The following is a 16,108-nucleotide window of genomic DNA, read 5'->3' as shown; positions in this document are numbered from 1 at the left end:
GATAGAGGAAAATGCCAATCCAAATAATGGATTCTGTTCCACCCACCGTCTTTTCCCTCAATTTTCTTTTTTGCACTACTCCTACCCGTACCTCATGTGGCCTTATTCCTAAACACTATCTGGCTGTGGGGAAATTAGTCCATTGGACAGTTTTATCATTTTTGGCATATTCATTTAAAAGGTTCTGCTGTAATACACTAATCCTCTCTCATCTCTCTTGAAGAGTTTGCTTTGTATGAACTGAAGGTCCTAACACATTTATTATGCATTTCCCACTTCATATTGTACTACTTTGCCACTGAGAAACAGACTAAGAAGAAAATTTGAGAAACCTAAGAAACTACTGCATGTTTCAGAAAAATAAATGATGTCAACAGTAAGTGAAATATTAGTATTTTAAGTTGAAAAGATTTTTTCCTTTGGAATGATCCACCTTGTGCTTAGTATTTCCTGGTTCATAAATATTTCTTATGATCATGCTTCTATTTTATCTTCCAGAAGTATTGATTATAGCCATACATATGGCCCCAAACTGACTTTTTACTATATTTTGTAGTGAATAATTTAGAAAAGGGGCCAAAAATTCTATTTTCCATAAGAGTGTGGCAAGATGTCTACATTCTTGCTGAAAGAACAGCTGTGTTGCCAAAAGGGCAGAACTTCTCTTTAAATCCATAGTCTTTACCAAGCCCTAGATTTTGACCCTGAACTATCTGCTCCACTGAAAGCTGGCCAATTGTTTATCTTTCCTTTAAGAAAATAAAGTTTTTTTAAACATATGGAATGCTTCACAAATTTGCGTGTCATCCTTGTGCAGGGGCCATGCTAATCTTCTCTGTACTGTTCCAATTTTAGTATATGTGCTGCCTAAGCGAGCACTAGAAAATAAAGTTTTAAAGCAGTTTCCTAATTTGAGGTTCTTACAAGTAAAGGGAAAAGTATGGCCTTTGATATTCATTTTCTTCCTTCAAAAAGGTAAACTTCAGTGGCACAGGTGGGTGATAAACTGCTACTTTTAATGCAGGTTTTGTTTCCAGTCTTTATGGCTTCCCAAACCTGAACTTTCTGCTAACATTAGGTTATATTACTATCTGCCTTCTACACAGTCCTGCCTAAACAACTCATTAAAAAAGTACAAAAGCATGCAAATGGTAGAAACAGCTTGCAATTCAAAATGTTCTTCTTACCAGATTTTGCAGGGGCTCCCCTCGAGGGACTCAGTCCTGGGCGATCTGGAGCAGCATGGCATGTCTGAGAAGACAGAGACTCAGTCCCAGAAACTGAGTGCTTCAGAAAGACCCAGTAAAAGAAACATTATTTTTATCCTCTGATGAGGCAGCCTCAGAACTTGGCTTCCATTTAACTAAGGAACCCTTAACCTCAATGGTACTAGGGAAAAATCTAAGTATATTGGGGTCATGTGATTAGTTGCATGTGTCTTGCAGTAGAATTGAGTAGAGGTCCTCTCCTTGGGGCAATTAGCTGCAAAGTCTCAACACCTTTTGCTTCATCCATTTATTTCTTCCTCTGAACAAGCCAACCTAGCCCCCTCTTAAATTAATTATAGTCCATATAGAAAACTGTGCTGATTTTCTCCTATACTAATTTTTATCCCTAAGAAAGAAAAAAGAAAACCTATAGGAAGGTATTAATCTACTTAACATTTCTAAGTGTATCATCCAAAGGATTTTGTTTTTTAATCTTACATATGCTCAGCAGAGGTACTGGCAAAAACTGTACATTTTCTTCATTTCATCCTTTCAACATCAAATAGTAGGCAGTAAAAATTGGATCAGACTTCAAAGCCTGCTGTGGGCTCCAAGTCACAGAGAGACGCCTCCATTTCACATATTGAATTCGAGCAGGATATCAAAGTGCTACCAAAGAACCTCAGGTCCTTACTCGAAAAGAGGCTCTAACATCTGTAGAGAGTGGAGTGCACAGACAAATCACCTCAGGGAGCAGCTAGCATTTATTCTCAGCAGCAAATTCCCAGGCTTTTGATTCTCTCTTCACTGTATCTCCCTGTCTCTCTGCTGAACCAAAATTCTTTAGCAAGCTGGGCTTTTGTCTCAAAGCCTTCCAACTATCACTAACAGTTCATGTTTGGATGGCCTGACCAAGCCGCCATAGACAGGCACCACGACCATGGACTTGGATGAGTCTGTAATAAGGATACACAGTTACTTCAGAATCAAGATGTCCTTCTACCTTATTTGAATGTCCTGCGAAGACATCACACCGTTTTGAAGAACTCTGGGCTTGTGAACGCCTAAAAATAAAAATAATAATAATTTTTAGAAGGCCTGAAAATGATAATTAAAAAAAAAAACTTAAAGAGGGTTGCTTTCCTCCAAAAATGGATCAGAAAATACTCTTTAATTAAGATTCCATTGTTTTCCATTCCAGTCCTCGGTTAGAAGGATATGGTCAACTTAAGGAAATGCATCCTACCAGGTGCTGCTCATATACCCACCGTCAGCCTGAGATGCTAAGACCCAAGAAACTGCCCCTTTTAAAGTTGTGTGATCCAATCTGGTTTACTATTGGCGTTCACAGACTTTACCAAGTAGCCAACCAAGTTGATGCAAAGGCTCTACTTCCCACCCAGCACATTAATCACGTTGTTAAATAATTCAAAATAGATCCTGTAGTCAAATAAGTTTGGGAAATGCTGAACTGTACATAGTCTAAGAGGTTTCCTTACTGCAGAATGATCTTTCACCATCACAATATGCATTTAAGGGTTTCTAAAGTAGGGTGTATGGGGGGAGAATTCAGTTTCCTAAACTACTGTGACCGAGAAATTTAAAAAGTGATAACCTATTAACATCTAGTAATGTTTCATGGAGGAAAGTTTGGAAAAATCAACTGTGCTGTGCCCCAATTTCCAGAAATTGGAACACACTGTATAAAAGTGTGATGATTATAACTCACTGTTATATAAACAGACTCTTACAACTCCTTTCATATGGAACCCAGGAATGTGGAAAGCACTGACTAGGGGAAGGGACGTCTGGATTCTAACTCCTGCCTCAAGACCCCTGATCTTCCTCTCTGGTCTCTCTGTCTCTGTCTCTCTTATACACACACATGCATGGACGCACACGTGCACGCACACACACACACACACACACACACACAATTGGGTAAATTTCTGTAGTATTCTGGGTTCTAGTTTTCCTCATCTATAAAATGAAGGGATTGAAATGTTATTCCTAAGGGCTCTTCTAGTTCCACATTTAAAATCTTATTCTTTATTTAAACTGACAATTTCATTTTTTGAATTTCTGTGAATGGTTCATTGGTATTACCTTCAAAATGCATCTATATAGATTATAAACAATATACCCATTTAAAAAATATCACATCAGTACCTGGGGAGAGGAGACTATGATGAATATAAATATATATTTATTTGTGTGTGTATAATTGTTTATCATGTCTCCCACTATGAAATGTAAGTTCCAAGAAGGCGGGGACTAGGTCTGCTTTATTTTGTACTCTATATTAGCAGCTAACCCTGTGCCTGGTACACTGTAAGTGCTCAATAAATATTTGACAACTTGAATGAATGAAAGGGCTAGTGGACCCCCAAAATACGTGCCATGAAGAATACCCTTTATATTAAAATTAAATTAAGTAGCATTTATATAGCACTTCATATTTTTAAAAAATGCTTTTATATATCTAATAAGAATTTCACAACCATTTGAGCTAAGTGCTTTAACTGTCCCTATTATATAGCTGAAGAAACTGTAGTTCAGAGAGGGCAAGGGATCTTCCCAGGGATCATGGCACATACCTGGCAGAGCTAAGACACTGACCCCTGTTAGTTTGACTCCAAATCCTCTGCTCTTCCTCTGAACAATGACACCCCCCTCTCCAATGCCCTTGGGTCTCTGTGCATTGGCCCAAGGAACTCATTCCTGTCAGCTTAGGCAGGTCTCAGTGGCAGTGGGACACCTATAGGACAGGTGGATTCAGTTCTTCTAGGAGTCCTGGTAGGCTTTGGAGAAAATCTAAGGAAGAGAGTTTAGCTGTTGAATTACCATGGGGTCTCCAATTTCTGCCTTTCCTGCACCTACAAGAAAATGAAACCTCTTAAGACCTCCTCTTGCCTGCATGGCTTTTCAGGTCCAAAGGTCAGTGCAGATGCCCTCCAACAATACACTGGCAGTCGGCTCATCAGTTTGACTACCTTCTTATTCAAGCCTTTGGGAGAATCTAAGGCATCTCAATATAATTTTTACATGTGTTACATGGTTTTAAAGGGCGGAGGCAGGATGGGTAGTGTCCAAAGGCAAATAGATGAGAAAATACTTGACTAAACAAAGTTAGGCAGGTTTTTTTCCTAAGAGGATTTCCAGAACCTTTAACTTAATAATATGCACAGTGAAACCTTAAGAGTGGGAGAGAACAGGCAGCATCCCCCAGACGTTATCCTAACAATGGAACCCTCCCCTGGAGGATATCAGAGGCCCTGGTTCTTATAACATGCCTTAGAAAACACTAATCTGAGCAGCCCTTATTTGAAACAAGTTCCAATTTGCCTTTCAAAAAAGGGTTAAGTCAATTTTCTTCAAAAGTCTAACTGCCTCAACTCCTTTGCAGCAAATTTATCAGATATGTTGTCATTTGCCTCAGGGACTTGAGCCTGGCAACAAATGGATAATGCTTTTGCAAGCTGTCAACACCAAAATAAGGAAAGGCACAATGAAAAAATATCCAATGCTTATTGCCTGCACACATGCCACCAGGCCATGGGCAAAGCATGGATACATGGTTATCTCATCTAATACTTCCAACAACCATGTGGATTAGTTCTATTTTTATACCCGTTTTACAGGTGAGGAAATTAAGACTCAAGAAGCTAATGACTTGTTTCATGTCATAACTAGTAAATAGTGCAGCATAAAACCTACCTACATAGAAAAGGAGACTCCAAGGGAAATTATTGATTCAGATATGAATTATCAGTTACTGATAAAACCTTAGACAAATGATTGATGGTGAATAGGACATTCATATGGTGCCAAAATACCACCGTACAGATTCCTCCTTTAGGTCACAAGGGGAGCAAGGGAACTGCATATGGGAGAAATCAGGATACCATCTCAATCCAGTGCAAATCTTAGCACCACTAATGCCCAGACAATATTGTCTTGTGATGTGAGGCAATATGAAATATTTGACATCACCCAGGATATTTATATTTTTTCTTTTAGTCAAAACATTTAACTTTAATATAATCAAAGCTTTAGATCTAACAGTTTACCCCAAACACACGGTATAGAAGGGAAAAGCTAGGACTGCAAAGGATCAAGCAGACAAATATAGAAGGTGAGTTATTTTATGGAATAATTGGCTCATTCTCTTAACAAGTCACTGCCATGAAAAAAGGGAGTATTGTATATTAATAGAGATTTAGGGAAATAACAAGTTGATGTAATGTCCTCGATTAGATCTTGGCTTGGACAAACAGGTGTAAAGGACAATTAGAACAATTGGGAAATTTTGATTGGTATTAGATGATATTAAGGAATTATTCATTTTTTTTTTTTTTTTTTTTTTTTTTGGTGGTACGCGGGCCTCTCACTGTTGTGGCCTCTCCCGTTGCGGAGCACAGGCTCCGGATGCGCAGGCTCAGCAGCCATGGCTCACGGGCCCAGCCGCTCCGCGGCATATGGGATCCTCCCAGACCGGGGCACGAACCCGTATCCCCTGCATCGGCAGGCGGACTCTCAACCACTGCGCCACCAGGGAGGCCCAGGAATTATTCATTTTAAAGCATGATATTATTATTTTGAACCTGCAGGAGAAATTTTTTGAAATAACACTGTTCTCAGCCTCTGTAAGGAATCTGATGCTAAATGAGAGAAGCAATACATTTGGTTATCAAAGGGTGGTGAATAGGAGGTAGTTGTCTCTCTAGAAATGATTCACTGCATATTTCTAGGGCTCCTGTAGCCTCTCAGAAGTCATGACTAAAGTCTTAAGCAGATTGCCTCCAGGGCTTGGCCACTCTGCTGCTTTACTGCAGTCACTGAATTGTGGGTTCTTGGGGAGACGAAAACTCTCTGTCACCACTTAAAACCCTTCTGCTGGGCCTCTGCCTGAAAAGCCCCCCAGACGAAAGTCACATTTAATTCCCTTTTCTTAACTTCCAATCCCAGTGCGACCGGATGAGAGGCAGGGGGAAGGCTGGCTCCTGAGCACACGGCTGCCAAGAATGCCCTAGCATCTCTCTTGTGCAGCAAAGATCCATGGGGCCAGCTGGCTTAGTCATGCTGGGCTGGCAGCACTAGGTGAAGTCACCTTGTTCCAAAACTGGGTCTTAGCTTTGCAGCCTCCAAAAGTCAGTTTGCCAGTTTGTTGAGGGGTAATGATTTTTTCGAGAGCTGAGTGGTACTAACCAAACTCAGAAGAGTCATATTTGAAAAGTAGAATGCCAGTGTGTGATTTTACAGTGAATACAATAATCTGGACTATACTTTCCCCCTCACTAGTTGGCTGATACACTCTGGAGACCAAATTACACATAAGAATGAAAACAAAGGAAGCAGCGTGCTCTTCCAGGATCTGACCGATCAGGCTGGTCTTGTAACTGGCCTTTTTCAAGTTTAGGGTTAGAATCAGTAACTTTTTTCTTGGACAGGAATAGAGACACGCTACCCTTTGACTCTCCATTTTCTAAACTTCATTTAAATTTCTTTGCACAGTTTTTATTAACTTTGATAAAATTTGCAAGATTGTGTGTTATCTTTTATCAATTATAATTTAGAATGGCTTCTAGACAAACTGAGAAATCCATTAGTCATCCACAAATGAAAGCCATTAGTCATTCACTTGCAAGCATAATCTAATTTCAAAACAGGATAGGTTGCAGCTTATTCACTGTGGATTGATTTTTCTTAGCTTCCCGCTGTATCCAGATTTGGGAGTAGTTCTCATTGTAAACTCATGTCTTACTTGGTAGCCCTGAGAGAAAGGCTAATCAGCATAACCAAGCAAATTTGTTCCTGCCTCTTCAACAGCTCTGAAAAAAATCTTCTGTACATGGAGCTTTTAATACAAAGAGGTCATTTCTTTTTCCCAAGAATCAGCAGCCAATCCACCCTGCAAAAGATATGCTCAGACCAAGATATTTTAACACAGTAGGAGGCCCATGAATCTTGAGGGAGGCAGGTTTCAGACAAATAAGTCATACAACTTTCCTTCTGGAAGTTATTACCATGAAAGATAATAGAAAACATAAACACCTTTAGAAATGGTTTCAATAAGTTCAAGTTTTGAAGGTAAATTAAGACATTTAAGGGATGACATCAGAGAAGAAGACACTGACCTATGTAAAAGATCCTATGCTAACCTGAGTGCTAACAAGGTTTCTATATCAACTGGCCATAGGTTGAATTGGCAACTGAAGCATACTTACTTAGCTCTTAGATGGAATCTGAATATTTTAAGGGTTGAGGGTATAAACGTGGAACAACACCTAGATCTGAATCTACCCACACTGTCACTATGTATCAACTCTTTCCTGATTTATATCAGCTAGGTGTCATTGCATATTCTTCTTACTGCTTATATTTATTTAAATAGCTTTGAAGGCACAGGAGATTGGAAGATAATGTTTTAAGAACACAGATTATTGTGTTAAGTTCGAAGGCATCCAAAGTGTATAAGTTAATGAATCTTTTACTACAAAAACTGAAAAGTAAGGATTTCTAGAATGCTTTGTTGTTTTCTATTCACCACCACCACCTAAGTATTTGCCAAGCACACACTAAATCTCCCCAGGGTTGTATTCATACTTCTGTGCTTTTACCTGCAATGTCATCTCTCTTGCCCACCTGGCCACTGCATCCGTACCCTTTAGCTGAGGGGGTCAGCTGCTCTGAAGAACCTTTCCTGTCCCATCCCCATCCTGGCCACCTCTTCCACTTGGGGCAGAGTTGGAGGCTCCTTGGTGTGTTCCCACAGTCTACTGAGCATAACCATACTGAAAACTTGGTTCTGTAACTGACTCATCTGGTACCACATCTTGACCAATTAAAAATGCAAATCATCTACCAAAGGCAAGCTTCATCAAATTTTGATCAAGGGAGGGAAAGCAAAGAGCAAGTACCATAATTCACTTGGCTTTTGAGATCTCACAGTTCTTCTTATTCCTGTGCTCATCGGTGTTATCTTTTCTTCTCTCTCTTTTTTTTTTTTTTTTTTGCAGTACGAGGGCCTCTCACCGTTGCGGCCTCCCCCGCTGCGGAGCACAGGCTCCGGACACGCAGGCCCAGCAGCCATGGCCCACGGGCCCAGCCGCCCCGCGGCATGCGGTATCCTCCCGGACCGGGGCACGAACCCGCGTCCTCCGCATCGGCAGGCGGACTCCCAACCACTGCGCCACCAGGGAAGCCTTTCTTCTCTATTTTTTATTTGATGAAAATGCTCTAAACTCCCAAGAGGTCTGAATATTCACCAATCACTAATCAATGAAAGTGTAGCAATATCTGACTTTCTCCCCAAAGTAAATGACTAAAAGAACTGGTGGTAAAATGTTTCCTTTTTTTTCCTCTGTCTGATTAAAGTTTTTTCTGATTAAAAAATAATATATATTCACTGTTGTACTGTATAAAATACAAATATCCAAGGAGAAGAAAATAAAGTCCTGGGAGAATCTCTACACCCAGATATAATATCTTTCTGTATATATTTTCAGATGCTTTTCTCTGTATATAATATACATTTAAAAAAATAATGGCTCATGATATATTTGCTATTTTAACTTACCTTTTGTATTATGAGCATCTTCCCATACATTTGTGTGGAATACAACATATGTAAGTGTGCACATATGTTATATTTATGGTTGTACAATATTATATTGGTTGATTATCATAAATGATTTAAGTAATCTCTTTTTTTGGATTTTTAAGTTGTTTCCAGTTTTATGATATTATAAATAATGGGTCATTAAAGATAATGTGCAGGGCTTCCCTGGTGGCGCAGTGGTTGAGAGTCCGCCTGCCGATGCAGGGGACACGGGTTCATGCCCTGGTCCAGGAAGATCACACATGCCGCAGAGCGGCTGGCCCCGTGAACCATGGCTGCTGAGCCTGCATGTCCGGAGCCTGTGCTCCGCAACGGGAGAGGCCACAACAGTGAGAGGCCTGCGTACCGCAAAAAAAAAAAAAAAAAGATAATGTGCATATAGTTATGAGTACCCAGCCAAATTTGACTAGGGTAAATCTAAATTTAAGGCTATTAGGTTAAAGAGTGAACAAATTTTCTGTTTTAAAGCTTTTGAATTGTATCATCAAATTCTCCTTTAAAAAGCAACAAAGATGAACACTCATGACCATAAAGCTATGAAAGGACCCATTTGCCATATCACCAACACTGGGTATTATTAGTCTTTTTAATCTTTGCTTACCTCTTTAGCCAAAAAAAAAAAAAAAGTGGTAATTCATGATTATTTTAATTGGCATTTCTTTATTTCTAAAGAGGGAAAACATTATTCCTGGGCTTTAATATATGATATGAAGGAAATACAAAGAGTATAGGAGAAATGAAAGCAATGATCATGCAAAATAAGATCACCATCGCAGCAGGAAAAAAGGGAAACAAAAAGGAATGATGACAGCTTTTGTATTATTTTTTTCTCATTGGGTTTGGCTACTTGGTAACTTTTCTGTTTTGAGTGCATACCCTGTATCTCACCCCAAGTCAGTGTCATTACTGAATGAGTTGAATGCAAGTTATACTTAAATTTATGGATATTTGTTTGCTCTTGGACACAATTATTCTAAGTTTTAGAACATGGCTCAAGGAGAAATTTATCAAAAGGGCTCAAAAAGGCTGATAAATGTTTCATAATGCCATTGCTGTTAAGTTAGCACTACTAGTTTATGTACTTATGCTAATTTCCCAAATCCCACTGAGCCCTTTAGATTTGATCATATTTGTTTGCCTCATTGTTTTTCCCCAACCATGAGCCCATACCGCCTTAATTTGCCACTTCTTGTATTCTCATTTCTTTTTTTTTCTCCTTTACTATTTTATTGCAGGCAGCTGTCACTGTGTAAAGTCTAAGGTAAGAGCAGAAGGCTTTTCTTTATTCTGCTGAGAATGCTTGCCTTATTGGAAAAAAAGGACACTCAGTGGAGAGCCCTTAAAGTAACCTAAACTTAAAGTAACCCACAAAGCTTACTTTAGTTCTTTGCCAGCAACCAAGGGAGCCAAGAGAAAACCCGGCCTCAGGGCTGGGGATGCAATAAGATGCAGTAGTAAGGAAGAGCACGTGACCCAAAGGACTGCATGGCCATGGGCTGAGGCCACAGCACAGCCAGAAGAGCTGACCATTCAATCCTCGCATCCACACTAGAAATGTAGATCCTACCAGGGTCTCCATTTCACAGCTGAAGCTTGGGCTGTTTGAGGAACCTGCCCAGGAGGTACCCAGATACGCAGATACAAACCCAGATCCTGTGGACACAGAGCGTGTGCTCTCAGCCTCCACTACCATTTTGTTACTGGACTCTTCCAGATATTCACTCAATCATATTTAGGATCTTAATAAATGGGGGTGACAAACATTTAACTCTAGAAAACCTACAAGGAGGTAGATTAAATTAAATCCAGACTAGGTCTGGAGGTAATCCTTAGCCCCTGACCTGCTGACCTTTTACTCACCTTATGTCTATGGACTAATATTAAGATTATACACATCTGTGCCACACTCAAGGCTCTAATTTGGTGGCAAGGCTTCTTGAGATTCTCTATGACTATAAGAACGGATATTACATTGTGCAATACAGGGTCCTCGACAGCCTCCCAGACATCACTCATTCATTCCACAAATATTTATTGAGCCCCTTTAATTTGTCTCCTACTGTTTTGGAGGATACAGCAGTGAACAGGAAATCTAAGACGCCTATGCTCATAAGAACCTACATTCTAGCAGGGAAGGTAGATAATAAATGAAAAAATAAGTAAATATGTTAGCATGTTCCATAGAAGTAAGGGCCAAAGAAGAAAATTAAAGCAGGGAAGGGGTATAGGAAGTGCTGCTGGCAGGCTCTGCAATTTTAGATGAAGTGGGTACAGTAGATGATATGTGAGTAAAGACCTTAGTAAATAAATGGGAATTGATGTCTTTGAATACGTTTTCAACTGAAAGCCCCTAACAGGTAAAAAACTTTATATGTTATGGCACATAGAGGTCAGAGGACTGATGTAAACACTTGGTAAAAGTTTAGCAACACACTTTATGATATATATATATTCATGATATATACATACATATTCATGATATATTAGTTTCCAAGCACTTGGGCTAGTGTTGCCATATAAAATACAGGACACTCAGTTAAATGTGAATTCCAGGTACAAGGTGAATAGTTTTTTTAGCATAAAAATTTTCAAGTACTTCATGGGACATACTTATGCTAAAAAGAAATTTGTTGTTTATATAAAGTTCAAATTTCTGTGGGTATCCTGAATCTTCATTTGCCAAAAATGGCAACTCTAACTTGGGCAAATCAGCACCTCAGCTTCTTCATTGGCAAAATCTGAATAAAAACTCTTGCCAGGGCTTCCCTGGTGGCGCAGTGGTTGAGAGTCTGCCTGCTAGTGCAGGAGACATGGGTTCGAGCCCTGGTCTGGGGGGATCCCACATGCCGCGGAGCGGCTGGGCCCGTGGGCCACAACTACTGAGCCTGCGCATCTGGAGCCTGTGCTCCGCAACAAGAGAGGCCGTGATAGTGGGGGGCCCATGCACCGTGATGAAGGGTGGCCCCCGCTTGCCACAACTAGAAATAGCCCTCGCACAGAAACGAAGACCCAACACAGCAAAAATAAATTAATTAATTAATAAACTCCTACCCCCAACATCTTCTTTAAAAAAAAAAAACAAACTCTTGCCAAACTGGGGCAAAAAGATTAATTTGTCCTTTCTGGCAGAATAAAATGAAAATATAAGACAACAGGATTTTAAGAGGATTAAATCGAGAGGTATACTTAGTCAGAATTTAGAAATAAAATGCACACTCAGCAAAGTGTTATACTTATTGCACTTCTGAAAGACAAATCCCTGAACTTGGACACTTCAGGCTCGACAGGGTGGAGAATGACAATGACAGGTATCTGGAGCGGCTTCCATTCTGTAACCTTTGTCTCTCCTTTGGGTGGGGTCACAAGGTAACTTGTGGGTTGAGTTACAGTTTTAGCACTTTAAAGAGTGGATTAGGCCAGGCATAGATTTGTGGAGGCAAAGGAAACTTCAGAGACCGGTTATTACATATTTTTTTCATGTTGTAAGCGGGGAAACTGAGGCCCAGAGGGGTGATAGGACTTGCCCAGGTGAGTCAGAGGAAGAGATGGGTCTAACATCCACGTTTCTTGGATGATGCTCTTGTCGCCAGTGCAGCCCCCAAAGATAATATTTAATCCAGTTTTCCCCCTTTAATTCTGAAAGCAGTGTTCATTTCGGGTAAAGAGAAGCAAGAAGCCCTGAAATGAAGTGCAGGATGAGCGTGGCACTAAGTGATGAGACCCAAAGACAGATGAGGGCGGGGGCGTGAGGGTAGAGGAGGAACACTTTACGGAGTTTTGAAAAAATGAAGTGAAAAAGCCTGAACAAGACTGTGTGCAGCAGGTGCTGACCAGTCAGCGAGGTCACAGGGGAGAAGCTCGAGGACAGAACCTGAGCAATGCCATGCTGATGTGGACAGACATGGAGGTGTGGATGGGGAGGGATCAGTTTCTAAAGAGAAAGTGGCTGATGGACTGCCCTGTCTAAAGGAGGGAAGTAGCACTGTCTTACTTTTTTCATTTTAACATTTTATTTTGGCCTAATTTCATTTTTATAGAAAAGATGCAAGAATAGTATAAGGAATTCTGTATCTTCCTCAGCAGGTTCTCCAACTGTTAGCAATGTATACATTTGCTTTATCCTCTCTCTGTGTCTCTCTCTGTCTTTCTTTTGATATATGTATACTGATAACCATACACACATACAAATACATAAAATTTTTTCTGAATCATTTAAGTCAGTTGCACCTGATACTCCTTTATCCCTAAATACTTCAGTGTGTGTTTCTTAAAAGCAAGGGCACTCGCCTATGACGATAGTGCAATGATCAAAGTCAGGAAATTAATGTTACTATAATGCTATTATCCAATGTATAGATTATACTCAGATTTTTGCCTATTGTCTCAATGATGTCTTCTACAGAAAAAGAAAATTCTGGATCATACATTGCATTCAGTTGTCATGTTCCTTTAATCTCCTTTCATCTGGAACAGTTCCTCAGTCACCCTTTGTGTCTGACTTTGTTTTTTTTTGTTTTTTTTTGCGGTACGCGGGCCTCCCACTGTTGTGGCCCCTCCCGCTGCGGAGCACAGGCTCTGGACGCGCAGGCTCAGCGGCCGTGGCTCACGGGCCCAGCCGCTCCGCGGCATATGGGATCCTCCCAGACCGGGGCACGAACCCGTATCCCCTGCATCGGCAGGCGGACTCTCAACCACTGCGCCACCAGGGAGGCCCTTGTGTCTGACTTTGAAGCCCACAGGTCAGTCATTTTGGAAGAGGTCCCTTTGTTTGGTTTATCTGCTGTTTCCTCATGATTAAATCAGGTTATGCATATTTGGCAGGAAATCCACAGAAGTGATGTTGTGTTCGTCTCAGTACGTCCTATCAGGAGGCACATGCTGTCAATTTGTCTGATTACTGGTGATGCTAACTTTCATCACTTGGTTAAGGTGGTGTCTGCCAGATTTCTCCCACTGACCTTTTGTAATTAATAAGCAACTTATGGAAATTTACTCTAAGACTATGCAAATAGCTTGTTACTCCTTAAGCTTTCACCTACCAGTTTTAGCATCCATTGAAGATTCCTGCCTGAAACAATGATTATTTTGGTAGCTGCCAAATGGTGATTTTATGCCTTCATCAGTCCTTTTACATTTATTATTTCACATCTTACTGCAAGGAAAAGCTTACTCTGTTTTTTTTTTCCTCCTCCCCCACTTCCCTTCCTTCCTCTCTCTCTCTTCCTTCCTTTCTTTCCTTCATTTCCTCCTTCCATCAATGTGGATTCATGAATTCTTACAGTATTCAATATATTATATCCTTTTATTATCATTATTTACTTTGATACTGAAATTGTCCTCAGTTTGGCACTGGCTTAATTTTAAAGGGTTGGGATTAACAGACTTCAAAATGAGGACTTTGGAAAGGAATGTATAATACTAGGGATTACATAAAGAAAGGTGAATGCCTCCGAAAGAACAATAGTAACTCTCCCTATTACTACTATTCACGAGTGCTTTTTGTGCGTCAGATGAAATGCCGTGTGCTTTGTATGTGTTCCCTCATTTAACTTTAATGACCTGGTGAGGTAGTCATTATGCCATTTTTATCTTCCGTTTAAAGATGAGGAAACAGAGGCTCTGAGAAAATAAGTACGTTCATCAAGATCTTACCCTCAGTAGTAGCAGGTCTAGTGAAGTCCAGGGCCCCTGCTCTCAACCACCAGGCAACCCTACAAATAGGTGTGGGAACCTTCAGGAAAGGAAAAGCTCTTAGAAGCAAGGCTGCACTGTTACTGAGGGTAGCTGGACATTTGTTCCAGGATCTATAGAGTCATCTGAACTTTATGCATTTTTACAAATGGGGCATTTGGAAACTGCCTACAAGTCTGTCATTAGTCTAGAAACTTCCCTAACCTGCACTGTGTAAAGTATCCAACCCTGCCTAAAATCCAGGGAGGAAAGCATAAATAAAGTGCTCATTTGTGCCAATGTCAGCTGACACGGTTCGAGAAAGACATGAGTTGGCCAAATCACCCAGGGAGGCATTCCCATGGGTCAAGACAAGTGAAAGCCAAATTCAGGCAGAGAAGAGAAAACTAAGAGAACAGTAGAGCAAGGATTCTTAAGAAATTCAGTATCTATTCAACTACGGAGATCCCAGGTGAAGACAGTGCTGTGGAGCCCTCCCCGCCAGGCTAACATACTAGATCCTTCTTCCTGCAACAATACCAGAACCTCCATCACCACCACACCACCACTTTTATTATCGCATTTCAGATTCTATGCAAATGAGCTTGGGTGAAAAAAATATGGTGCATGCTAGTGAAACTAATTCAAACAACCATCCTGCCCTAGAGGGAAAAGCACAACTGATTCTGAGAATAACACCCTTACCCTCCCAGGAGGAACAAACTAAAAATAAAAGACAACAAGGTGCTTCCTGCCAGTCAGTAAATCCAATAAGCAAAGAAGATGCCTCAACCTGGTGCTGGGCAGTTAACAGTCAGCCCGACTCCCTCCACCGGAGAACAGCCATGTGGTTCTCAGAGCTGACAGCTGCCAAGCAGAACCCCTCAGATTAACCCATAGGTGGTGTTGAACCACTTCCCATTAAGATATTTGCAAAGCAAACAAAAATGATAGCCCCATTCTGAGTGCTGGGAGCCCGCCAGGAGTGCTGGCTGTTCTTGTTGACACAAAGAGCTCTCCAGGGAGGGTCTGGGCCAGAGCGCGGAAGGCCACTCCTGCCTGCGTCTCCAGACTGTGTTGATCTTAGGCCATTAGAATCTTGGTATCAGGGACTGTTTATTATCTAATTTCCCAATCACAGCAGTTGCTAGAGCTCTGTTTCACCGGAGCTCTCTATTCCTCTCTGTCTCCCTGACCTACACCATTCAGATGAAAAGAAAAAACTCAACTCTCCTCCTGTTATGTCTACTCATCAAGGAGACAAGTCTGAGAAGTTACTAAGATGCACACAGAGAGTGTGGCATTACCACTGTCAACAGCTTCTGTGGCAAACACTCATTCAGGTTCCTTCTGAATTTAAAGCGACTGGAGCAATGCTAATGGGAAATATGCTGGCATATTTGTGTCCTACAGGTAGGAGCAAACTGCTGTTTAGTTCACAAAATACACTTGGAACTGAAACACTAATATTTTTTCCTTCTAACCCAGAGAAGAAAATGAAATAAAGTTAAAGAGGCTGTGGACATGTGCAAAGTTAATCTTCTTTCAACCTGAAGGATTATAGTCTCAGTTTCTTTAAGTGTTCATAATGAAGTGCTTTCATACAGAA

The 16,108-nt window shown here is 40.7% G+C and overlaps 1 protein-coding gene across 1 annotated transcript in view; it reads right to left on the bottom strand.

The window, feature by feature from the left end:
- The window catches only part of MYO3B (myosin IIIB), a gene marked incomplete at both ends in the record, with an annotated part of 382,371 nt that overhangs the window by 76,005 nt on the left and 290,258 nt on the right, over positions 1 to 16,108 (bottom strand). The window contains 2 exons of the mRNA XM_079709748.1: positions 1,188 to 1,251; positions 2,212 to 2,272. Of these exons, the coding sequence (XP_079565874.1) occupies positions 1,188 to 1,251; positions 2,212 to 2,272 (125 nt within the window). The remainder of the gene's footprint in view (positions 1 to 1,187; positions 1,252 to 2,211; positions 2,273 to 16,108) is intronic.

The sequence above is a fragment of the Hyperoodon ampullatus genome (genome assembly GCF_949752795.1).
Source record: "Hyperoodon ampullatus genome assembly, chromosome: 8".
Classification (NCBI taxonomy): domain Eukaryota; kingdom Metazoa; phylum Chordata; class Mammalia; order Artiodactyla; family Ziphiidae; genus Hyperoodon; species Hyperoodon ampullatus.
The sequence above is the reverse complement of the archived record's forward strand: the minus strand, read 5'-3'. Positions and strand labels throughout refer to the sequence as shown.